Here is a 25288-nt window from a genome sequence, read left to right on the forward strand (position 1 = left end):
ATCCTCAGTGTTACCCTCATCTCTTTCTGTTAGTATCAACCCCCAACTGTCTATGTACCTTTACTCACCCACTTCCCATTGATCAACAGCATCCATTTTCTCTGTTGTTTTCACATATATATATATATATACAAATATATGTGTGTGTATGCAATGCATTACCAAATTATTCACCTTCTACCTATCATTTTTTTCTTTTCCCCCTTCCCCTTTCTCCCTTTGATTCTATATTATATATTATAATTCTTCTTTTTAGTTTATTGCCAGACTTATGAATTTTATTTATAAAGGTTTAATTGGGCCATATAGAAGTTCAAAGACAGCCAGGCACTGGTGGCTCACACCTGTAATCCTAGCTGCTCAGGAGGTTGAGATCTGAGGATCGCAGTTCAAAGCTAGCCAGGGCACTAAAGTCCATGAGACTCTTATCTCCAATTAAGCACCAGAACGGGAGTAGTTCTGTTGCTCAAGAGGAAGAGCCCTAGTCTTGAGCTGAAAAAGCTCAGGAATAGTGCCCAGGCCCAGAGTTCAAGCCCCACTACTGACAAAAAATGTTCAGATTTATTTTTTGTTCTGTTTTGTTAGAGAGAGTGTCTCGCTATGTAGCCTAAGCTGGTCTGGAACCTGTAATCTGAAGCATGTGACCACCATGCTTGACTTTCACATTGTTTTTTGTATGTAATCATGACTATCAATGCTTTCTTTATGTTTTCTAAATAGTGTGCCTACAAGGACCTTCCTTATCCCAAGATTATAGAAGTATTTATTGTATTTTTTTAAGATATTTGTGGTACAAGAATTAGTTCTAAACCTAAGAGTAACTTCAAGACTGCAAATGATTTTAAGTCATTATGTAATAGTACTCTGCTATAAAGTTCATCTTACATTAATGCCATGTGTCTTGTGCTAATCAGACATTGACTTTCTTATTTGAGGATAATATGTGTTTTTTCTTCCTGACTGAAGATTTAAAAAGGCAAAGCAAATATAACACCTGGCCCTTAGAGTTCTCAAATAGAGGCAGTATTAAGGGATTATCATTTCTTTCTTGTATTACCATTCATATAAGGTGTGTGGTTTTGCTGCTCTTGGAGGTTCTGCCTGGGAACAATTCATTTTGGCCCTTTAGTTAAACTTGCAAGTTAAAAAAGCACTGAGAATTGTAAACCTGTGATCCCAGCGCCAGGAGGATGAAGCAAGAGGAATATGAATTTGAAGCCAGCCTCAGCTATATACTGAGACTGAATCTCAAAGGAATATTCAAAATTAGCTAGGAATGTTAATATTGTGTCTAAATACAAAAGATAAATAGCAATACAACATCCTTTTTTGCTATCCTTTTTTGATATCTTATATCTCACCTAAATCTACAATCAACATATCTCTTATTATATAATACATCTTGCCATGTGCACATTACCTAATAATTCACAAAGCATATTGGTGCATTTTATTTCAAGGAATACTTTTATTTCTGGCAAAATTTACTCATGAAATGAATGATTGTTGTGAGATCTTGGAAAGCAACTATGAAATGGAATGAATTTTAGAGGCAAAAAGTCTTTCACCCAAGCTGATGTCAGTGATGTGCCTTATATTGCCATAAGTGAGGTGCATAGCCCATTATTGCTATTACAGTGGCTTGACTAACTTGAAAGACGTCTTTGCTGGGCAACCAAGTTACCATAGCAACTGAACTCTCAGAACTCACCTGTGAGGGATTTGTTTGTTTCTTTGTTTGAAATGGTCTCACTATGTAGCTTAGGCTAACTAGGAGCTCATGATCTTCTTGCTTTAGCCTCTGGATGATGAAGTTACAGGTATGCATCACCACAGTTGTCTCGCCTATGAGTTTTAGTGCTTAATACATTGCCTGCCTGGCAGAAATGGTGATACATCGGTATCACCATCTTACATGGGTAAGATACATGCTTTGCAATACCTGTAAAGTCACTGGAAAATTTGTTACAAATGGCTCCTAAAACTTTCAGCCACTTGAAGATTTTCCAAGGGATCACTGTTTCTCTTATCTAGAATAAGGCTATTTGACAAGGTATTAAATGCAAGGAGGACAGTTAGAATGGCCATGATCAAGAAATCTAATAACAACAGATGCTGGTGGGGATGTGGCCAGGAGGGATCACTACTACACTGTTGGTGGGAGTGCAAACTCGTTCAGTCACTATGGAAAGCAGTATGGCAGTTCCTCAAAAGACTAAACATAGAACTCCCCTATGACCCAGCAATTCCACTACTAGGCATTTACCCAATCGTCCAGAAACAAGGACATACTAAAGCCACTAGCACAACAATGTTCATTGCAGCACTATTTACAAAGATATGGAACCAACCCAGATGTCCCTCAGTTGATGAGTGGATCAACAAGATGTGGTATTTATACACAATAGAATTCTATGCTGCTGTCAGAAAGAACGACATTGCCCTATTTGTAAGGAAATGGAAAGACTTAGAAAAAAATCATATTAAGTGAAGTAAGCCAGACTCAAAGGAACATAGGCTCAATGGTTTCCCTCATTTGTCATAATCAGTGGAAACCTTGGGCTCTCCTAGCAGAGATTTACAATAGAACAAAATCTAGATACATAAGGCCATATAGTATGATGCTAAATGGAAGGACCTCCAGGATATAGAAACAAAAGCCATATAATGAGTGATTGTTGTCTTTAATGTACTGTGTTATCTCTCATCTCTTTTGCTCGCCCTTGGTTATCTCATATTGGTACAGTATTTCACCTGGTTATCTGATATATTGTATGTATGTTTATTTGTTTATTTGAAATAGGATAGGGAAGGGGGGAAAACAAGATGAGGGGCGGGGGTGGGGAGAGAAATGGGGACCAAGACATGAGAAAGGGTATCAATGTATGTGAAGTAACGCACCCTCTATCTGGTGAATATAATGTAACTCTTCTATTAATTACAATAAAAGTATGTGGAAAAAAATAAAAGGCAAGGAGGTATCATAGTAAAATAGGAGAGCTAACATGTAACACTTATTTCCAGACATTATAATATGATTCTTTACTCTGGTGCTTAAGGCCCCATGGAACTGAAGTTACCCTTTTTTAGTAACATCATTCTTTTTTTTTTTTTTTTGGCAATCCTGGGCTTGAGCTCAGGGCATGAACCCTGTCCTTGGACTTTCTCAAGGCTAGAGCTCTACCACTTGATCCTCAGCACCACTTCCGGCTTTTTTCTATGTATGTGGTTCCAAGGAATTGAATCTGAGACTTTGTGCATGCCAGGCAAGCACTCTACCACTAAGCCAAACTCCCGGCCCCAGTAACGTCATTCTTTTTCTTTCTTTCTTAAATTTTTATCTCTGTGTGTGTGTGTGTGTGTGTGTGTGTGTCAATGGTGGAGCTTGAACTCTGGGCCTGGGTGCTGTTCTGAGCTCTTCAGCCCAAGGCTAGCTGTCTACCACTTTTAGCCACAGTACCACTTCAGGTTTTCTGTCAGTTAATTGGAGATAAGAGTCTCACAGACTGTCTCCAGGCTGACTTTGAATTGTGATCCTCAGATCTCAGCCACCTGAGTAGCTAGGACTATATGCATGAGCCACTAGCACCTGGCTGGTTACTCCTTTTTTTATTGTACTGGTACTAGAGCTTGAACTCAAGCCTTGGTGGGTATCCCTTACATTTATTGATCATGGCTGACACTTGAGCCACATGTCCACTTACAGCTTTTTATTGGTTAATTGGAAATATGAGTTTCTCAGATTTGTGCCTTGGTTGACCTTGATCTGCTGTCCTCGGATCTCACCCTTCTGAGTAGCTGGATTACAGGAATGAACCATCAGCACCTGGTGAAATTTTCATTCCTATTCTTCACAAAAGATGACTGAATATTCATTATAAAAAAGATAATTTCCACATTATATGTGTATCTATAGGGTGTATTTCCTATTTTTATTTTATTTCATTTTATTTTATCATTTTCCTGACGTATTGTTAAAAATGTCAGGGCTGGGAGTTTGGCCTAGTAGTACAGTGCTTGCCTAGTATACACAAAGCCCTGTGTTCCATTCTTCAGTACCACATACACAGAAAAAGCCAAAAGTGGTACTATGGCACAAGTTGTAGAGCTCTAGCCTTGAGAAAGCCCAAGGGCAGTGCTCATGGCTTGAGTCAAGCCCCAGGATCAGCAAAAATAAATAATATTATTAAAAAGAATGATAGATTAAGGAGTAACAAATGTTGTTGGAGGGAGCTGGCCTTGTTGTTTTTGCTAAGAATGCAACCTGGGACTAAACACATGCCAACTACTCAGGTATACAACAACTATTTGAACTTCATCCACACCCCCAAATTTTTTTGTTTGTGTTTTCTTTGCTGATTTTCTTGACTGTTACATCTCTCCTTAATATTATTCTTTAAAGGTCTATTTGTAAGCCTGATAACAGTGGCTCACACTTATAATCCTAGCTACTCAGGAGGCTGAGATCTAAGGATTGCAGTTCAAAGCTACTCTGGGCAGAACAGTCCCCATGAGACACTTGTCTCCAGTTAACTGCTCAAAAACTGGAAGTAGTTCTGTGACTCAAAGTGCTGTAGCACTAGCCTTGAGCAAACAGGGCCCAGGCCCTGAGTTCAAGCCCCATGCCCTACAAAAATGATCTATTTCTAGTTACAACATTCCAGGCTACTTTAAGACCCTGTTAAGAATGTTGTGTGATGCTTCTGCTTTGTTTGTAGATGTCTCATCAGGACCTCAATGAGACTGTTCCTCGACTCCCAGGAGAAATGCTGATTACTGGTAAGGACCCTCTGACACTTGGATTGCAAAAGTACAGGAGTGTAGCAGATCATGTGGCTTCAGTACCCTTACTCTATTTCCTGTCACAGTGACAAACAGGCATGTGTGTTTAGAAGTGTTAACACAAGCAAGAACTCATTGTATGCCTTTCCTGATCAATGAGTTCTTTTAAATAGCTTTGTACTCAAAGATAGTGATGTTCTTGTCTTTGTACAAAAGACCAAGAATGATTTAGGAAAAAGTCACATGCTCACATGGTTTAGTGTTCTCAGAACACAATGATATTAGAATTTCTATAGCATTTGTTTCAAACTGATAAAGTTAAAAGCATAAGCAGTTTTCTCTTTGAGTAAATAGGAGACCACACTGGTCGAAAATAGATTTCACTCATCAAGAAACAGAAGTCAGTAATATTGACATAACATTTTGATATGCTATTTTTTCACGATAAGTTTGTATTAAGAGGAAGACGTTGACTTTGGTAAGGGCAAGTCTTTCATGGCTTAGGATACAGAGTCATCTGACAGTTTCTGAGCCAACTGTTAAAGTTGCAGCCATCCAAGTTTCATGTTACAGTCAACACCTTCCTCTCCCAGTCAATTTAGAACCAGTAGTTTACCACTAAAGCTACTGTTTAGTCAGTTTATTTACTTAAGGTACAGGATTTTAGCTTAAATGGCTAACTCACAGTGCTAACTAGATAAAGATTCTAGAATGAAGGTACCTTTGTGAATTAGTAAGCTGAAGAACCATGGGAAATTTTTCTTTGTCTACAAACTTGCACACAGAATTGTGGTCTTAAAACTAAAATATGTCTATCTCAATTTTTAGATAAGGGCAAAGAAGATGGTTTCCTTTTGGTAGTCTCCATTTATGACACTTGGTGCTGGGTATCAATGCTCAAACTTTAACCAAGGAATTGAATTACTAATGGAATTGGTATGAAGTAACCTTTCTGGGTGTTTCAATTTTGTAACTGAGGAAAATCAGATTTCAAAATGATTTGGGAAAATTAAGTCAATCCATTCAAGGAGATCCTTGAAAAATAAACCCGAAAGTTGTATTTCATATCAACTTCTGAGTTAGTCTCTCATGTTTATTTATCTTAAAGATGGCCTTTTCTCTTTGAAACAAACCTAGCCAAACTCTTCTCTAGACTATTAGATAGTCTATAGATGTATTCCTAATTCTGGCATTCATTTACTAAAGATAGCATGAAAGCGGGATGTCATATTACCAGTACTTGGGAAATGGAGGTAGGAGGATACAAGTTCAAGGCCAGCCTTGTCTGAAAAACAAAGAACCAAATTGTGATTTTTTTGTAGTTGGAGTTTGCAAAGTTCAGTCCCTCATCCTCATCCTTGAGACTGCCCTATGTGAATTGCCATCATCTGGGTAAAGTAGCTCAAAAACTTCTTTTCCCAGGCATCTGAGGATAATGGCAAAAGTAGTCTCATTCATTTTTGTTCTCCAGCTCTTGGTTCTTTGCTCCAAGTAGTGGCAGTATTGTGGGCAAATTGACAGAATTTGACATGGCCTGGTAGTTCTCCCCTTCCCAGACTTTACCTATCCCAGTAATGTGGAAGCATTGCCAAAGCCTGTTTTCAACCTTTTCAGTAATGTTATTACAGATATTCTTAGCCAAATAGTTTATATTCAATTAGTGCCATTTGTTGTATATCTTGGTATATATTTCCATTATTTTAGGGTCCTTTTTTTATCTCACTAGACAAAGAAGTTATTTACATATGTCCTTTCAATGGCCCCATTAAGGGAAGAGTTTACATCACAAATTATCGTCTTTATTTAAGAAGTTTGGAAACGGTAAGTAGAATATAAGTCCATAAAGATGACCCTAACTGTTCAAGATAATGCTAAGCTGTTTTCTCTGTTCCCTTGCAAGATTATGGATCAGATTAACCTGGGGGATATATTTGCTTCTCAACTCTTAATTTTTTGCTTATGCAAAACTCTAACACTAACAGTTGTTCAGGTAGGGAATAGACTACAATTAATAAACCAATTTTATATCAGAATAGTAGAAGGGAGGTTGGCAGTTATAGGTCTTTGGTAGTGTGGAAAAGTTAGTTTTGTGCAAAATACTGGCTCATAAGAAGCGCAGATGAGGACCACCTATAGCTCAGTATAGAATACAGACACGCCAGATTTACTGAATCAGTTTTTAAAATATCACAGTGGTTAAGGCCCAATATGCTAGAACTTTCCAGATGCCGAACTAGAAAGCCCCAGATAGCAATGGGTGACTAGGATGACCATGATATGGCTTATTTACCATTCTTTTCAACCCTTGTCTATGACATGTTTGTTTCCATGTTTCAAGGAATGTTCGATTGATGGAATATTGGCATGAAGCAGGGATGTTCTAATCTAGACTAGTTCATAGATTTTGGTCCTTTTCATTGGTTATAATGTTATGCCTTAATTCTGAAAAATGTTATTACCCCTGTCACCTTAGCCATGGACCCAATGTCCTTCTAATGCCTCCTGTAGCATATACTTATAGGGACAGGGGTGTGGTTCAGGCCACAGAGGCCTGAGATTGGGCATTTTATTTATGTGAATCACTTCAGACTTCTAAGATTACAGATAGATGCATGGTCCAGTTTTCCAGAATGGAAAAGAAGATTCTGGAAATTAACAGAAGTGAACTGAATATCAACCTTGACAACAACTAGTAAAAATTCTACAGTTGACCAATTTCTAGTGTATTACTTTAACCATGCGACCACAGTTGATCATTTTAAAGATAGGATTTAAATACCTAGAAAAGAGAGAGACCATTGGGAGTGCTGTTAATGTATTGTTGTGGGTTTGTTTTGCCAGTCCTAGAGCATGAACTCAGGGCCTGAGCACTGTCCTTGGGCTTTCTCAAGGCTAGAGCTCTACCACTTGAGCCACAGCACCATTTCTAGCTTTTCTATGTATGTGGTACAGAGGAATCAAACGCAGGGCTTCATGCATGCTAGGCAAGCATACTACCATTAGGCCAAACTCCCGTCTCCAATGTATTGTTTTGATGGAATCAAGGTGTACAACATTCACTGACCCATAGGTTGAATGTAGATATTATGTGCCAGTTGGGGTGTTGCCTTAGTATCAAAGCCTTAATCCAAGTGTAGAAAGGGAATCACTATGCTATGCTGGGCCTTTCCTCTCTAGAGTTCATAATCCAATGCATGGACAGTAAGTGAAGCAGCAGACTAGCCAATGTGATACATGACAGAATTTGAGTCTGCCATCATCTTTTTTCATATATTTTTATTGTAATTAAGAGAAGGGTTACGTTATATTCACCAGATAGAAGGTGCATTACTTCACAAACATTGATACCCATTCTCATGTTTTGGTTCCCATTTCCCTCCCTCCACCCCGTCTGCCATCATCTTAACTGGGCTAGACTACTGGGGTAAAGTTGATCATATAGAATTTAACATAGATTACATTCATTTAGTAAGAACAAGTTGAATTAATAAAGGATGAAAGAGATCTGTCTTAACTGGGATCCAAGCTGTGTTGAATCAGCAATTGGATATGACTGATTAAGAAGTTATGTGACTGTGAAAGGAATTCATAGTAGTGTAAAATGATGATCAGACTAAAGATCTAAAATGATGGCTTCAAATATGGGTGCCATATTTGAAGAGGGACATTGACTCTGACATTGAGAAAGTTCAGAGAAAAGGAAGCAGGTAAGTGAAGGGACTGAGATATGAACAATGATGGAAAGAAATGTTGATCTGATTTAGAAGACTAAAGGGCACCAGGCATGAGTGGCTCACACCTGTAATCTTAAGCTACTCAAGAGGCTGAATCTGAAAATCATGGTTAGAAGCTGGCCCAGGTAGACATCCAAGAGATTCTATTTTTTGTGAGTTATGGGGCTTGAACTCCCGGCCTGGGTGCTGTCCCTGAGCTCTCCAGCTCAAAGCTGGGCCTGGGTGCTGTCACCCTACCCCTTGAGCCACAGCCCCACTTCCCATTGTCTAGTGATTAATTGGAGATAAGAATCTCAGTTCTTTAATGCCCGGCTGGCTTTGAACTGGAATCCCCAGATCTCAGCCTCCTGAGTAGCTAGTATAACAGTATGAGCCACTGCGCCCAGCAAATCCAAGAGATTCTTATCTCCAATTATCCACCAAAAAAAAAACAGGCCAAAGTGGAGTGGTGGCTAAATGGTAGAGTGTCAACCTTGAGAGAAAGCTGAGAGAATTCCTAGACCCTGAGTTCAAGCCCTAGATCCAGTGTATACATACACACACACACACACACACACACAGATTTTTAAGCAGGGCAGGATGGCTCACGCCTGTAATCCTAGGAGGCTGAGATCTGAGGAGCCTGGGAATTAAAGAACCGAGACTGTTATTTCCAATTAATCACTAGAAAACGGAAGTGGTGCTGTAGCTCCAGCGGTGGGTGGCAGGCAACCTTGAGCTGAAGAGCTATGGGATAGCGCTCAGGCCCAGAGTTCAACCCCCACGACCAACCAAAAAAAAATGGAATTTTTTAGAAATGAAAAAAAAGCTATTTCAGTCAATAACCAAAACATCCTATAAAGAACGCTGCTTAAATGATTATTCAATAGCTTAAAAACAGACATTATAGTGTTTCTTTGCTGAACAGTCATATGTATGGGCATTGTGGACTTTTATACAGAATACAAAAAAAGTCTATCTGACAAAGAGCTGTCATCACAGTGGCATTTTGAAGTGGAAGTGTTTCAGGTATGTAGTCACTGCAGTGGGAATGAGAAGTCCAGACGTGTGTGATTTAATTTGGGGTAAAGTCAAGGAACATTGGTCATATCCTTATATTCCATGAAGCTTGCCTCTACCTGGCCCTTCTTACATGGTCTGTTCTCACAATTAGCTTTCAGAGTGATCCTCCTGAAAGCCAGGCTCTGGGTTCCAAAGCTATCATTGGCTCTCTATGGCTTATTCAGCTCTGTATGGTATAAAAGCCTGGGAATGTCTCTAACCCAACTCACTTCTCTCCTCAAACACACTGTGCTCATGCCTTCTCAAAAGCTGTTCATTGTCTTTCTAAACCCACCTCAACAGCTATGTTCTCTTTGGATCCTTCCACAGCCTCCTACTCACTTACCTTTTGCATCCCTGTATGCATTTCTTCATGCCTTTCTGTTAATATTTACCACTGTGAATCCTTCCATACTCACCTTACCTACATTTTAAATACCCTTCTTTTATGTTCAGTTTTTCTCCTGCGTACTTGTGACTGTCCCTGGTTTTATTCTTTTCTGGTTCATCTTGTTTGCTGTTAATATCTCTGTCATTAATGTTGTCTCAGCTCTTAGAATGAAGGCTAGTACATTGAAGGTGTTCAGTCAGCAGCACTGAATAAGTGAATTCTGTCTTGTTTGCTTGCTGCTATGTCTGTGGTCTTAACAGATGTTGAGTTCTATTCATCCCTCCCATTCCCCCCCCACACCAACCCTAATAGTGAGCACAGGATACACAGACAAGCACATAGTGAATGACTTCGGGAGAGGACAGGATACTGTGTTCTTGGTGTTGAGTAGAGAGGGTATACACTGAGAGGCCTAAGTCTCTGTGTGTTGACCCCTGTAGACCCTGCAAAATCATGGTATCTCCCGTTCTAGCATTGCATGTAGCACTCAGAATATCTCAGGTATCTTTTGATCTTAAGGGTGCTAAGGAGCCTGGCTTTGTATTAATAATGTGAGCACAGTAAGGGCTCCTGTAGATACTCAATTCCCTTTAATTTGGGGCTATCCTGAAGGAAGAACACTTTTCGAGTTCCATTCAGTATTGCTTTTTGTCCTGTGAGGTAGGGAGGAACATGTAGCACTAGAGGGTTTCTATGTCTGCATGACACTGTTGGTACCATGCTACGTAGCTATCTGACTGCCTTTTGGAAACTGGAGCATTAGGAATAGAGGGAATGGTAGAGGGAGGAGGAGATAAGGCTGCATAAAGCAACCTCAAGAGCTCCACAAGTCACAGTTTGAGCAGTCTTGTGTTTCATGGAAAACGAAGCATGCATTTCTGAGAGGATGCCAGCTACCTTAAGGATGATAGATCAACAATGGGAAACTGGAGGCAGGAAGGCTCACTAGAAAACAATTTTGTTTTCCAGGTAAGCAATAAGGGTCTAAAACAGTTGTGGCGGAGATGGGAAAGAGGAAACACCATGGGAGATTCCCAAGGGTTTGGGTGGCTTTTTAAGGTAGGCATTGAAGGACAGTCACAACCAGTTCCTATAATTTTTTTGCTTGACTGATCAGAGCTGCTTTCATTCATCAAAATATCTAGAAGTATGTTGAAGGCATGAAATTTGAACTATACAACTCCTGGGTGAATAATGCCTCTGGCTTGGTTGAAAATGCAGGCTGTGGGTAGAAGTCAGAAGGGAAGAATCTCAGGAAGGAAAGTACTTTTCTGTGCTAGGCAAACGGACAGGAGTTAGTAAGCATTTCTTGGTGTCTACATGTCATTCTAGTGAGGAAAACATTCTTTGAGAGGGGAGACAGCAAAGCACACAGGTTCCATCGTCCTAGTCCTCCACAGAATTGTCCTTACTGAGTAAAATGTTAATATGATGTTCTGTTTTATGGAAGGTCAACTAAAGAACCATAGGCCTGAATAGTATCCAAGAACGTTTGGTAACACTCTGCCTCAAAAATGAAATCACTAGTCAAGCATGGTGGGTGATACCTGTAATCCGAGCACTAAGGATCTCTCTTAACATGAGCCTAGCTCTACTGTCCTCCCCCAGGGAGCTTCATGAGAGCAACTTTACAATTGTACTTCAGGGACCTGGTGCCTGGTAAAATTCTTGATTATTAGTATATATGATAGAAAGATGGAATAAGGGCATGGTTTGCACTTGTTGAGCATCCTTCTGTGTCATCTGGTTTAGATACTTAGAGGCACAAAATTTAGACTTGAAAAACACCTTTGAGACTCTTTCAATGTAAGGATATTCAGCTAATGATGACTCATGTTTCCAGAGTTGGGCTCATTTTCCTGCTCCTGGGTCTTCCTGTTTGGCCTGCTGAGTTATCAGATCTAGAACATGTCATTCAAGAAGAACATGGCTGGTAGCTTCAGCTGGTCTGTGAGTTCCTTTACTTAGGAGTGGCTGGTTCTCCTTACTGGCCCTCTCTCAGTATTGGGTCAGGACAGAGTGGTCTGAGCTACAGAATTTCTTCTATATAGAAATAGAGAACAGCAATTCTCCTGAGGTTTTAAAAATAAACAACTGCCCAATACTTGCTTCTGTGTTGATATTAGAGGACCAGACATTTTTATAGCATTCAGTCTATGCAGTTTATGTGTTAGGTTTACAGTTCACAAACACTCATCAATTAGTATGATCTAAGCATAATGATAGTATATTTTAATAACTAGACCGTAGTGAGAAATAAAACCATTATAATATATAGTTACATATGTTCAATGTTCCTAAGCAGTGTTTCGGGGCATTTTGATTTTAGCCATATTGTGAAATGTTTCCCCCCATAGCAACAGCTAAATTGCCTCTTTTCTAGGTATAATCAGAAAGATGTATCAGGCACTTGCTAGAACATACTGATTCATTTTATATGCAGAGCATAATTTCATTCTGCAAGCACTGAGATGTTCTTTGACATCATGGTGATAATAATAACTTGCATTGTTTTTTGCCTGCCCTTGCCAGGAACCATGCCAGGTACTTTAAATCCATTAGCTCTACTCATCCCTACTTTGCAAGTATATGTGGCCAAGAGATAGTACTAACTTGCCAAAGTCATCCAGCTAATAAATATAAAAACTCAGATTTAATCCAGTTTAAGAATTTGTATTCTCGTTTTCTTCACAATAAATATACTTAAACTTTTCAACTTTTTAATTTTGAAATCATTATAAACATAATAACATCTGTAAATAGTACAGAAAGGTCTTATGTCTTTGTCACCCAGCTCCTCCCTAAAACTACATTGTTTTATGAGAACCAGGAAGTTAGCTGCGCACTGTGAATCACGATTGTCACCTTAGCTGGAAGATTGAGAATGGAAGGATCATGGTTCTAGGCCAGCTTGGGTAGGAAAGGTTTACAATTTTGTTATTTTCCAGTGTTCCATAGCCTTATGTGGGGGCACATGCTGATAATCCTAGAACTCAGAGGCTGAGACAAGAGGATTGTGATTTTAAAGCCAGTCTAGGCAATGTAGTGAATTCCAAGAAGCCTAGGATACATAGTGAGGCCCTCTTTCAAAGAATCAACAATCAATCTGTGTGCAGTGGATCTCTTATATAATCCTCCCTAATCAGGAAGCAGAGATGAGCAAGGCTATGGTTTGAAGCCAGCCTAAGCAAAATGTTTCAGAGACACCCATCTTTGTGCTTGTCATTCCAGGTAGGCAGAGGCATAGTTGGGATGGTAATGGTCCAGATAGATCTGGATAAAATTCAAGGCCCTATCCCCCAAATACCTAAAGCAAAAGGGGTTGGAACAATGGCTCAAGTGTAGAGCACTTGCCTAGAAAGCGCAAGGCTCTTGAGTTGAAATCCCGCTACCACCCCCTAAAAAAATAGCTTGTAAGAAAAAAAATAGGCAGAATGACACCATGTGTTTACTGCTCAGAAACATGAAAGAACAGACTCAAGAAGCTCTATGAGAGGCTGTGGGTGTTGCTGAAGTGGAAGAGTACCTGCCTAGCAAACACAAATCCCCAGAACCACACACACACACAAGAAAAACATAAAACAAAGTAAACTAACCAACCAATCAAAAAATGAATATTATATGTATAGGATCACACAGCATGTGACATTTGCGATTGGCTTTATTTATTGAAGTTCTTCCAGGCATTTCTTCTATAGTCTCTTCATTTTTGTTGCTGAGTGGTATTCATTGGTATGGGTGTACTACACTCTTAAAGGTTTCTTGATGACCCTTAAGCTATATAGATTTTTATGAAGAAATGGGTAGTTTCTTTTGTTTTTGTCCCTTGACGCCAGCCATTTTTGCTTGTTTCTTTCTTTCTCTTTCTTTCTTTCTTTCTTTCTTTCTTTCTTTCTTTCTTTCTTTCCTTCCTTCCTTCCTTCCTTCCTTCCTTCCTTCCTTCCTTTCTTTCTTCCTTCCTTCCTTCCTTATTTATTTTGTGGGTCATGTGGCTTGAACTCTGAGCCTGAGTGCTGTCCCTGAGCTCTTCAGCTCAAAGCTACCACCTTACCCCTGAGGCACTGCCCCACTTCCTCTTTACCAGGGATTGATTGGAGATAAGAGTCTCATCGTCTTTGGCTTTGGTCTTTAGTGTTCTGTAGTGCCTGGGCTGGCTTTGAAGTGATCCTCAGATCTCAGCCTCCTGAGTAGCTAGGATTACAGGCATGAGCCACCAGGCCTGGCTTGCTTTAGTTATTTTGGAAACAAAGAATGGGGTCCTGGCTTGTAAAATACTTCAGTTTTTATACTTCCCAACATACCTGGGATAGACACATACCATCATGCTCACTTTTTATGTTGAGATGGGGTTCTCATAAAATTTTTTGCTTCAATTGGCCTGGAACTACAATCCTCCAAATCTCACATTCCCATGTAACTGGAATGATAGACTCAAACTCAAATGACTATAATCAGCTATTGGCTGACATTTGGAGGTGTTTCTCAAACTTTTTGACTGAGCCAGCTTTGAACCATGAGCCTTCCAGTAGCTTGAATTATTCTTGTGTTCTAGCTAGGTAATAATTCATTGTCTAAAAGGAAATGTTCAGAGAAAAAAATACACCTTTTAAAACTGTTTTATTCTGTTGGTTGTAGGACTTGACCTCACGGCTTGGGCACTGTCCCTAAGATTCTTTGTGTTCAAGGTTAGCACTCTACCACTTGAGCCACAGAACCTCTTCAGGTCATTGAGTGGTTAATTGGAGACAAGTGTCTCATGGGGACTTTTCTGCCTGGGCTGCCTTCAAACCGTGATACTCAGACCTTACCCTCTTTAGTAGCTAGGATTATAGGTGTGAGCCACCAATGCCTGGCTTAAAAGTGGTTTATTCTTTATTGTCAAGAGTTATCTAGCACTAAATAGTTTGGTTTAAAAATCATGTAGCCGTTCATATCTCCTTCATATAGATATGCATTTTAGGTTATCATAATTGAAGTATATTTTGCAGGCTACTTTTATCCATTAAAGTCATTTTTCGAGGTATATCTTCATGCACATAGATTTATACTCCTGTTCAGTACTACGTATAAATTGGTAGGACTGAAACATTGGGTCAAAGGGCTCAAAGGGTAAGACTATTTTCATGGCTCTTTTGGTGTGTTCCCATCACCTTGAAATCTTGACCCCACCCTTTATTTGCTAAACACGTTACTGAAGCTTTTAAAACCCTTGGTTACCTCTGGAGGAAATAGAGATTCTTCGCTTTTGATCTGGAAGGACTGAGAGAGAAATGAGATCCTTTTGTAAAGGCTCTGCAGCAGGAGGCGGCATAGGCAAGGTGTTCGTATTTGGCAGCTACAGTGATTATTGAATGATTCTTTTGTGGCAGTAGTCTCCTGGACAGTTTGTAGCCAGGCTTGGCTAGCAAGCTATGGGGAAGCATTGCTGTGCTTTTGGGCTTTTCTGCATTTGGGAAGTGCACCCTGACCTGGGATAACAGGGAAATATAAACATGTCAGTTGGTGATAACAAAGCAGGCAGCAGACTGTGACTCAGTACTGCGCAGTTTCATAGGAAGTAATTTTGCTTTACTGATTGGGAACAAGGCTGCATTAGATTTGATGTTCGCAGAGCCCTGGATATAACTGTGGGGAGGATTTTGGTAGTTAGGAAAGACAGGTTATTCTAAGCAAAAGTAGTACACTGAGCAAAACACGTAGCCTGATAGTAGATGATGTGTTTGAAGGAATGGGCAAGGAATTCATTTAGCTAGAGGATAGACCACTGTTGAAGACAGGCTACTGAAACAGGCTCTGAGTGGCTTCCTGGGGTTCTGAAATGATGTACCTGGTTTCATCTCTGTCTTGTGGGGAAATGCACAATGGCCAGTGTTTGAAGATGCCTTTGGGTTGCATACATGACTGTGTTTGTGCTTGCTCATTTATGTGGACTCAATAGTATACTTTTGTTCATAAAAGTGGTAAAAGGGCCAAGGTAAAAACAAAAAGCAGTAAGAAAAAAATTCCTTACAATCTTATGACTATTTTCGTGTTTTTGCTGTTTACATGATAATGAAATACTTACTTCTGTATGTTTTTCCTTTGCAGGATTCTGCTCTCATACTTGATGTTCCTCTGGGTGTGATCTCAAGGATTGAAAAAATGGGAGGTGCATCAAGTAGAGGAGAAAATGCCTATGGTCTAGATATTACTTGTAAAGTAAGAGATTCAGTACTTTCCTACAAAAAGCAAAAGACACATGTTGAATGATATTAGAAAGCTTATGTGAGTTTAGAAAGTCAAGGTTATCTTGTTCGTCTAAGGTCCTAGAAAATAACAATATTTGTAATACTACTATTAATAAAAGAAATGGATCTTATGATTTGGGATTAGTAAAGGTGCCAGAGGAGAAAGTTGTCATATAATGGATCCACTATGGCCATCCAATAAGGGAACTCACAGAACTCCTTAGTTCATTTTCAGGTGTAGGGGTCTACTATATTTGTGTGGGGATGATGAATGGGAAAAATGAAAGGAATAGTTGTTATAGTAACTGTTCCTTGAGCGTTTGTGTCTATCTAGGTCCATGATAGATGCTTTGCATTTGGTCCACTGCACCCATCCTCATGAGTTGGATATGTTGGAGATGGGAAGCCTAGGTTCCAAAGACTTAGGTAGCTTTGCCAGGATGACACAACAAGTGGCAAGGCCAGATCTGAATACAGTGGCATAAGCATTTACTAAACAATAGAATACACTGTTGCTTAAGGAAACCTGCTTTCCAGGTACAGGTATCAGAAGACTATCCCTTCATCATAATACCCAACTCTAGAAAGAGCTAAAAGGGATTCAGAGCTCAGGTTCCAGTAGGGACATCTGGCATACTTTTGAAAACATATTGAGATGAATTTCTCCACTGTTTGTCCCTCTTCAGCATTTTTTAGCCTTTGCTTTAATCTGAGTAGCATTCACCTGGTGGTTGTCAATCCCAGAGGACCTTGTCGAGCAATAGCAATGTGAATACTTATCCTGTAGATCCTATACCAGCCCTGGTACCCAGTTAATCTTTTTTTTTCTGAAAAGCAAAATCATACTGCCTTCTCTTTTTTCCTCCTTCTCACTCACATTTACTCTATTTAAAGACAGCATGGTATTTTGAAGTTGGAAGTGATATGTGTTTTTCTTTGAAATGGCATCTCAGTAAGTTTGCTTTGAGCATCACCGAAAGACCTACCTAGTTAATAAGTTTGCTAGACTCTGAGATTGCAAGACCCTTGTGCCACAAAGATCTTCCCCTGGTGCCCTTCTGTGATGACTCAGACTCAGAAATCCAAGTGCAACTTACCTGTTAGTGTGTGCTCTCTTTTCTGCTACAGATTTAGTGATCTGCCACATCTGAGTCATTCGCTTTTTCTGCTTTGATTTTTCTTGTTGGCAAGGAAAAAAAATAATTCTTTTCTGTTTTTAATTGCTTCTGAATCGGGTGGTGCAAAGTTTCTTGAATCACTTGTTCTTTGGCACATGGAAAATACTTGTCTAAATCACTGAGCAGAATAATTATTTATTGGAGATAGTCTTAATTCCTGGCCGTCTCATTAAGGGAATGACTTTGCCAAGCTACCAGTGACCCATGGCTTGTAGGAAGAAGCTTTCTCACAGGTTTGAAACTGTCTAATATTGTGCCAGTGGCTGGTTGCAAACCCTTTTTAATGCATCTCTTCCTAAATTGTTTTCTCCTTTATCAGACTATTGGTTTGCATCACTAGCCAACAACTGACATCCCAGCTTCTTGGGACATGATATAAATCGGTTGTTGGACTTGGTTCAGTTACTTGCTTTTAGAAATGAAAGCCTGGGTGGGAGGCATAGTTCAATGGTAGAACACTTGCATAACATATGAGAGACTTTGGTTTCCATTCTAAGCCTCACAAATCAAAAGATCAAGCATGTGCACAATTCTGGAGCAGGCTAGACTCCATAGATGCATCTGATCTCAGGTCATTCATTAATGGTGTTAGAGTTTAGTCCATACTTCTTTTACCTTTTGTGATACCTTGATAATGGCAATGCCTTTGACTGAAAAATTATAAAGCTTAAAAGTATCATTTAGATAACAAATTTACAAACCCTTTGAAAAATAAGAATATATTAAGGATATCCCAGGACCCAGCCCATTGCATCTTTTACTGTGATGAGAATTGAAATTGTTATGCAAAGTGTTATGTGCTTTTACAGCACTGTGGTTATTTTTAAGAGACAATCTAAAAATAACCCCATCTTTCAGCCTTGAAACTAAGACTATTATTATTATTATTATATCTAATACAAATTGACATTTAAAGGAACTTTTTCCATTTGGATTTTGTTTCAAAGCTTTTTTGTCACTGGGTGCTGGTAGCTCATGCCTGTAATCTTTGCTACTCAGGAGACAGAGATCTGAGAACCACAATTTGAAGCCAGCCTGGGCAGAAAAGTCCATGAGATTCTTATCGCCAGTTATCCAGCAAAATGCTAGAAGTTGGAGGTAGAGGACCAGCCTGCAGCAAAATAGTCAAGTGGCAGTTTGAAGCCCCAGTACACACACACACACACACACACACACACACACACACACACACACACACACACACACACACACTCTTTCTTGTCTTGGAAACTACCTTAAACTCTGGGTTTGTGCATTAATTTATAGTTCGCTGAACATTGTATTACTAAAATACTGTTTGATAATTAACAATACCTTGAAAACAAGTGACTATAGACACAGTAGATGACGAACATGACAAGGTTGGATATTTTTTTCTTTTCTACCCAATGATTTTAGTGTTAGTGGTTTTGTGTTAATTGCCTTGTCTTATCATTTATTATCATGTCTATAATGGGAGTATATTCAGGTTTTCTTCAAAATATATAAAGCAAATTCATTTTCTTAGTAGTCTAGTGTAATTGCCCTTTTAGGTAAGTGAGCGTCCTTCCTTAATCAAAGAGAATTCTTGTTATTTGCCGTGACTTTATTTGAAAATTGAACCATCCAATTTCTGCTTTGTCTCTAGGATCTGAGAAATCTGAGGTTTGCACTGAAACAGGAAGGCCACAGCAGAAGAGATATGTTTGAGAGCCTCATGAAATATGCCTTTCCTCTGGCCCACAGTCAGGTAAATTCTAGGACTTTCTTATGCAGCAGAAGTGTGAACACTGTGTATGGGGTGGGCTTCTCATTCCTTCACTGCTCTACATTTCCCTATGTGATCTGTATTGGAGGGGTGATCAAGAGGTAAGTGAGAGCCTCAAAGCCTGAGAGCTTCACTCGAGGTGACTTGTGTTTTCTGGCCCTGAGGTATGCCCTTTAGAATATATGGACTAGTAAGAAGATGAGATGTCTTGGTGCAGTCCTGTGAGGTCTCCTCCCAGAGTTCTTAGTCTTCAACTTGGTGCTAACAAGTGCTGCATATCAGGCCTTTGTGGCTCCAGTTATAAGTGAAACAGATCCTCTGAGCCTAAATACCATTTAAGCAAATACAGTTCTAAGACACAGATGTGTTATATAAGTATGGCAGGCAGCAGATAATAGGACAGATTTATTTTATTAAAAATGAGGTTTCAGTTGCCATTTGATAGGATATATTTGCATATTGGATTGGGAACTAAATTGCACAGAATGTATGACTTAGTTCAAGTAATGATCTGGCTTTATCATTATCATCATTCACAAATGAGAGAAAACCTGATGTTTGGCTTTTTGAGCTGGGCTTATCTTGCCCAGCATGAGTATCTCCAGCTCAATTTACTTCCCATCAAACGGCATAATTCTGTTTCTCTTATGGCTGAGTAATTGTCCATGGTCTATGTATGTATATGTGTTATCCTAATTTCTTTATTCATTCATCAGTTGTTGTACACTTTGGGTGATTCCAGTTTGACTACTAAGGACAGAGCTGTAATATACATAGCTGTGCAGGTATCTTCTCTACAAATTAATTTATACTCCTTTGAGAGGTCTACAACTGGTTAGGCACAGGATTTTTTTTCCCTGTGGGTTATGGAGATCCAACTCTGGGCCTGGGCGTTGTCCGTGAGCTCCTCAGCTCACGGCTACCACCCTACCCTTGAGCCAAGCCCCACTTCCTGTTTTCTAAAGGTTAATTGGAAATAAGTGTGGGGTCCTTTTGTACCCAGGCTGGCTTTGAACCTTGATCCTCAGATCTCAGCCTCCTGAGTAGCTAGGATTACAGGCATGAGCCACCACACCTGGCCTTACAGTTTTAAGGTAGATCTAGTTTTACCTTTTTGAGGCGCTCCTATGCTGATTTCAGTGGTGGTTACACACACTGGTTCCCATTTTTCACCAGTAAGGGCTTAGAGTTCCATTTTTCCCACCATTTTGAATAGGATGAGCCTGTACTTTATTACTTAAGCCAACTTTCAGTCTGCCTGTTTGGTGATTATTTTAGAAATTGAATTCAGCAGTTTTCTGCCTGGGCTGCTCTCAAGCCATGATCCTTCAGATCTCAGTCTCTTGAGAGATACAATAACAGGCATGAGCCATAGCTACTTGCCTTTCTTTTTTTTAACGGTAGTTTTGATTTGCATTTTATTTATGGCCGTGGATGGTGAACATTGCTTCATGTATTTATTAGCCATTTGTATTTCTTCTTCTGAAAACTGTCGGTTCAATTCATTTGCCCATTTGTTAACCAGATTGTTTGTTCTTTTGCAGCTTTATTTTTTTAGCTTTTTGTATATTCTGGATATTAATCTTTTCTTCATTGAATATCTGGAGATTTTCTTCCATTCAAGGGGTTCTCTCTTGATTCTGGCAATTATTTATTTTGCTGTGCAGAAGCCTTTTAATTCTATGTAGTCCTATTTATCTATTCTTTCTCTTCATTTTTTTCTGGGAAGCTGGAAAGAATCCAAATTATTCAAAAAATAATTACCTATGCCCATATATTTCTGTTTTCCCTGTGATTTCCTGTATACTTTCAAGATTTCAAGTCTTGCAATAAGATCTTTGATCCATTTGGAATTGGTTGAGGGTCTGGGTCTGAGTCTGGGTCTCTGTGTGAGCGTGTGCACACATGCACTGATACTGAAGCTTGAATTTAGGGCCCAGGAGCTTTCCTTTAGATTTGTTTTTTTTTTTTTTGCTCTGGGCTGATACAACTCCACTTATGTTTTTTCTGCCAGGGCTGGCTTTGAACTATAATTCTCAGCTCTCAGCCATCTAAGTAGCTAGGATTATAGGTTTGAGCCACTAGCACCCTCTTGAATGTCTTTTGTCTTTTGTTTCTTCCCCTGTGAGAATCCACTGCCACTATCTTTTCCTTCAGGATAAACATTTTGTCTATGTTTCACTTTTGCCCTTTTTTCTCTTATAACAGACTTTGCCTCTGTGGTTTAATTTATTGTCTTAACTGAAGGTATCGCTGTTGTGTAAACCTAGCCCTGTGTGAGTATAACTGATGTAATCCCTTTTCCTCTGGGGGTCCATGTGAACCACAAACTAATTTCCTTCAGTTCATGGTATCTGCTATCTGCAATCTGTGTCCTGCAGTCTTGTGGATCCTTGGTTGCTCAGATTTGATAACCTGAAGTGACTTATTTTTATGTTTCTGTCCTTCCTCCTATAGGAGGAATTAGATGAAACTCCTATGGGTCTAATTTTGAGTAACTCATCTATGTCTTCCTAATTCTACTTGTCCTTCCTAATTTAAGCCTGGCTTCCAAACTGGCTTCCCCTTCTTTCAGTTCCCTCAGCTTCTGACTCATCCTTTACAACATTTCCAGGGTGTGGCTTTTGTGGCTTTTGTTTTTGTTTTAAATATAATCATGTCACTGTGTCTCCCCACCCTCAAAAAACCTCTTAGAGACTTTTCATGACTCACCCCCATTGTAAGTCTCTGCTCCCACTGTAAGCACTCCTCTGATTTGCAGGTACATTCTCAGATTGGATTTTTCTATCACCTTTCCCCACAACTCAGGGTTGTGCTGGTCATGCACATATTCTTCTTTCAGTGTTTTGCTCAATCTGAAGCCCTTTCCATGCCATATGTGGATCCCCAGAGAGAATTTATCTCCTATCTACATTTTAGACTCTGTAGATACCTCGGTTGGGACTCTTATCTCACCTTGCCTTATGTAATAGCTGTGTTGTAACTCTCTTGCCAGTAATGCTTCCTACCTCTATGGTATATTGACTCCTCCATGGGAGAGATTTTATAGTTTGGTTTTGCAATGCTTAAGATCAAAGCAAGATCCTCCCACATGCTAGGTGGGCAAACTCTAGCATTGAGTTACATTCCAGTTTTGTTTTTTTTTTAATGTATGTGGATATTTTGCTCCAGGGGCTTGAAATCATGTCTTGGTGCTGTCTCTGAACTTTTTTGCTCAAAGCTAGTGCTCTGCCACTTGAGTCACCATTCCACTTTCAGCTCTCTGCTAGCTAATTGGAGATGAATCTCTAAGACTTTTGTGCCTCAATTGGCTTTGAACTATGACTCCCAGATTTGTCTCCTGAGTAGCCAGGATTATAGACACCAGCCACTGGTATCTGATCCTAATGACAAGTTCTAAATTGAACTCAGTTTTGGTAGAAAGTGATAGAAAAATCAATATATAGGAACAAATGGGATGAATGTTTCTGAATATTATGCATCTAGCATCAGAACATGGAGTTCTGTATTGCTGGCACTGGAGTCACTACAAAGGGCTTGACTTCTCAAGGTACATGGCTATATATATGTATTTTTATCTGTGTTGGCAGTCCTCACTTCTTCCTTAAGGATATGATATCATCATGAAACACATCCAAGAGGAGGAACATGAGCTGAATTGTTCATGTACATTTTTGAAAAATCCCCTTATCTCAGTTTTAACCACTCAAAGTCATCTTTTAAAAAATGCTTACATCAGTCAACAAAAATATATATTATGCACATAATTAGTAGCCAAGCACAGCTGTAATCCTAGCTACTCAGGAGGCTGAGATCTGAGGATCAGGGTTTGAAGCCAGAATGGGCAGGAAAGTCCTTGAGATTCTTATCTCCAATTAACCAGCAAAAAGCCAGAAATAGTCAAGTGCCAGTCTGAGTAAAAAAGCCAAGAGTTCTGAGTTCAAGCTCCAGTGTCAGCATGAAACAAACAACTCTTCCCTACCTACCCCCAAATAAATCAGCTATCGACACTGCTTTTAGAATGTTAGTTCCAGATATGCAAGTCAGCGTATGCAACTGTTGTAAGTCAAGTTCATTTCAGAGTCCTGTGTTGTGATGTCATGGAGCAATGAAGGAGGATAAAGAGAATGCTGCAGGATGCACACTACCCAGATATTTGCAGGAAGTGACAGTCTAGTAGAAGTGTACAAGGCTCCAGAAAATGATCATTCACGTACTGTGGTGCAAGAAAAATGTAAGGACAGTCCCCTGGTGTCTCACAGAAAGGAAATGGGAAGAAGCCTTGTGGAGTTAATTGTTGTTAGTGTTGGGCCTTGAAGGACAGAGATAATTTCCAGTAGGAAAGGGAGGTGGAGGAAGTAGAACTCCAGGCAGAAATAAGACCTGGCCCTCAACCCAAGAAGAAAGCTGATGGGATTGCAGGCAGTGCTTAAGAGCATGACCAGCAGTGCTTGGCAGGAGTAGGGGAGGAGATTTAGGGTCATCCGAAGGTGGCCTTGCTAGGATGGGGAAGTTATATTTTAGGTAGAAATGAAGACCTACTGAAGGATCTGAGGATAGTGGTAGAGGTGAGGACAACACCATAAAAACAGATTGGAAGGGAAACCTGAGCCAGGGACGTGTGCCACGTGCAGGCAAGTCCTGAACTGGGACGTGGGCAGAAAAGGAGTGGAGGTTCCATAGACTTGAGTAGTAGCTTATTCAGAGAGGTCAGGGAAGAATATGAATTTCCACTGGTTCTCAGGCTTGGGGCCTCAGTGCCTTGGTGAGAAGAGTAGGGTGTCATTGAAGGAGAAATCAGAGGGATTTGGGGGGAGAAAACATGGAGGATGAGAGGGGAAAGAGGAGGACTTTTCTTTCACTATCCGTATATTTACTATGCTTAATTTAGCATTTGGTTTAAGTTTGTTGAACTTTTACCAGTCATGAAAACGATGTCAGAGTGGAAAAGACTGAAACCAGTTTGTTTCTTTAGGGAAGTAGGTGGTTAAAACAGAAAAAAGGAAAGGGAATGAAAAAGTAGGGTCAGCAACTAAGGAAATTTTTCTCCCTTAGCACGTGAGAAAGGTAAATGAATATATTTGTAAAAAGGATGACAAGATTTGCCTCTTTTCAAGGCAAGAGGGAGAAGGAGTCATTTCTAGAACAGGATCCTTAAGATGGCAAATGGGTTAGGGGGAACACCAGGCCCTCCATATAAGGCAGTTTTGGAAAGGAGAAAGGACCATGATTCCTCAGAGACAGAGGGGGAAGAAAAGTTTCCAAACTGCCCCGCTGGGGAATATGCACGTGTGCCAAAAAGGCATTTCCTGGAAATACTATCCAAGGCTGATCACATCGAACAATACAAAGCTTCTGCTTGAAAAATATCACTGTTAATGTTAGAGTAATGTGCAGCAGCTGCAAATGATCTTGGTGATCTTTATCAGCATTCAAAGTCCCAAGGGAACTTGCTGCTGGCTTCATGAACTGGGCCCTGAGGCCAGCAGAGCTGGGTGGCAAGGCCAGCTGTGCGTGAAGGGAACGTGGGTGGGCTTTTCTTCTTTCAGCTCACACATTGGCTCTCTCTTGCCTCCCACCCCTTTAGTATTTTCACTGCTCAAAGTGTGGTGACTTCAACTTTGAATTGACCTTGAGCTGTTTAGTAACACCAAGGCCACCACAAACCATTAACTTGTTCTTGCTATATTTGTCAATCCAGTGTAGCACTGTGCATGGTTCATAGGCAACGATTGCTTTTTCGGCCAGAACATTTGCTCTCTTGTTTTATCTTTGCTTTCTGAGCACTAGAAATTGTACTTAATTCTCATAAATTACACACAACTCAATAGCAGTATTAAGTAAATGATACATTTCTCAGCAGTGTCACAATCTTTTGAATATTGTGGCAATCTTTTAAAGGCAGAAATCAAAACTATACATATGTGAATAGAGCCTGATAGCCTGATAGCACTACAGAAAATGGTTTGTTAAGATGAAATTTTCTTTTTTTTTTAATTTAATTTTATTGTCAAGGTGATGTACAGAGAGGTCACAGTTACACAGTAAGGTAGTGAATACATTTTTTGTCGAACATTGTTACTCCTCCCTTGTTTTTCTGCCCCTTTCCCTCCCGAGGTGACATTTTCAATAGGAAAAATCTTTAATTGATTTTCTTTATTGTTTGTTCCTTTTGTGTCCAGGTGGCA

The 25288-nt window shown here is 39.8% G+C and overlaps 1 protein-coding gene across 2 annotated transcripts in view; it reads left to right on the forward strand.

Annotated features, from left to right (window-relative positions):
- The window catches only part of Mtm1 (myotubularin 1), a 94350-nt gene that overhangs the window by 27558 nt on the left and 41504 nt on the right, over window positions 1-25288 (forward strand). The window contains exons 3-6 of one of the 2 annotated variants that reach the window (XM_090326857.1): window positions 4719-4779; window positions 6509-6603; window positions 16036-16146; window positions 18981-19082. In XM_090326857.1, coding sequence (XP_090182983.1) covers window positions 4719-4779; window positions 6509-6603; window positions 16036-16146; window positions 18981-19082 — 369 coding nt within the window. Of the gene's footprint in view, window positions 1-4718; window positions 4780-6508; window positions 6604-16035; window positions 16147-18980; window positions 19083-25288 lie in introns of those variants that run through there. The other variant, XM_090326856.1, reaches the window with a different exon arrangement.

Source organism: Megascapheus bottae, chromosome X, assembly GCF_031878675.1.
Source record: "Megascapheus bottae isolate mThoBot1 chromosome X, mThoBot2.hap1, whole genome shotgun sequence".
Lineage (NCBI taxonomy): Eukaryota > Metazoa > Chordata > Mammalia > Rodentia > Geomyidae > Megascapheus > Megascapheus bottae.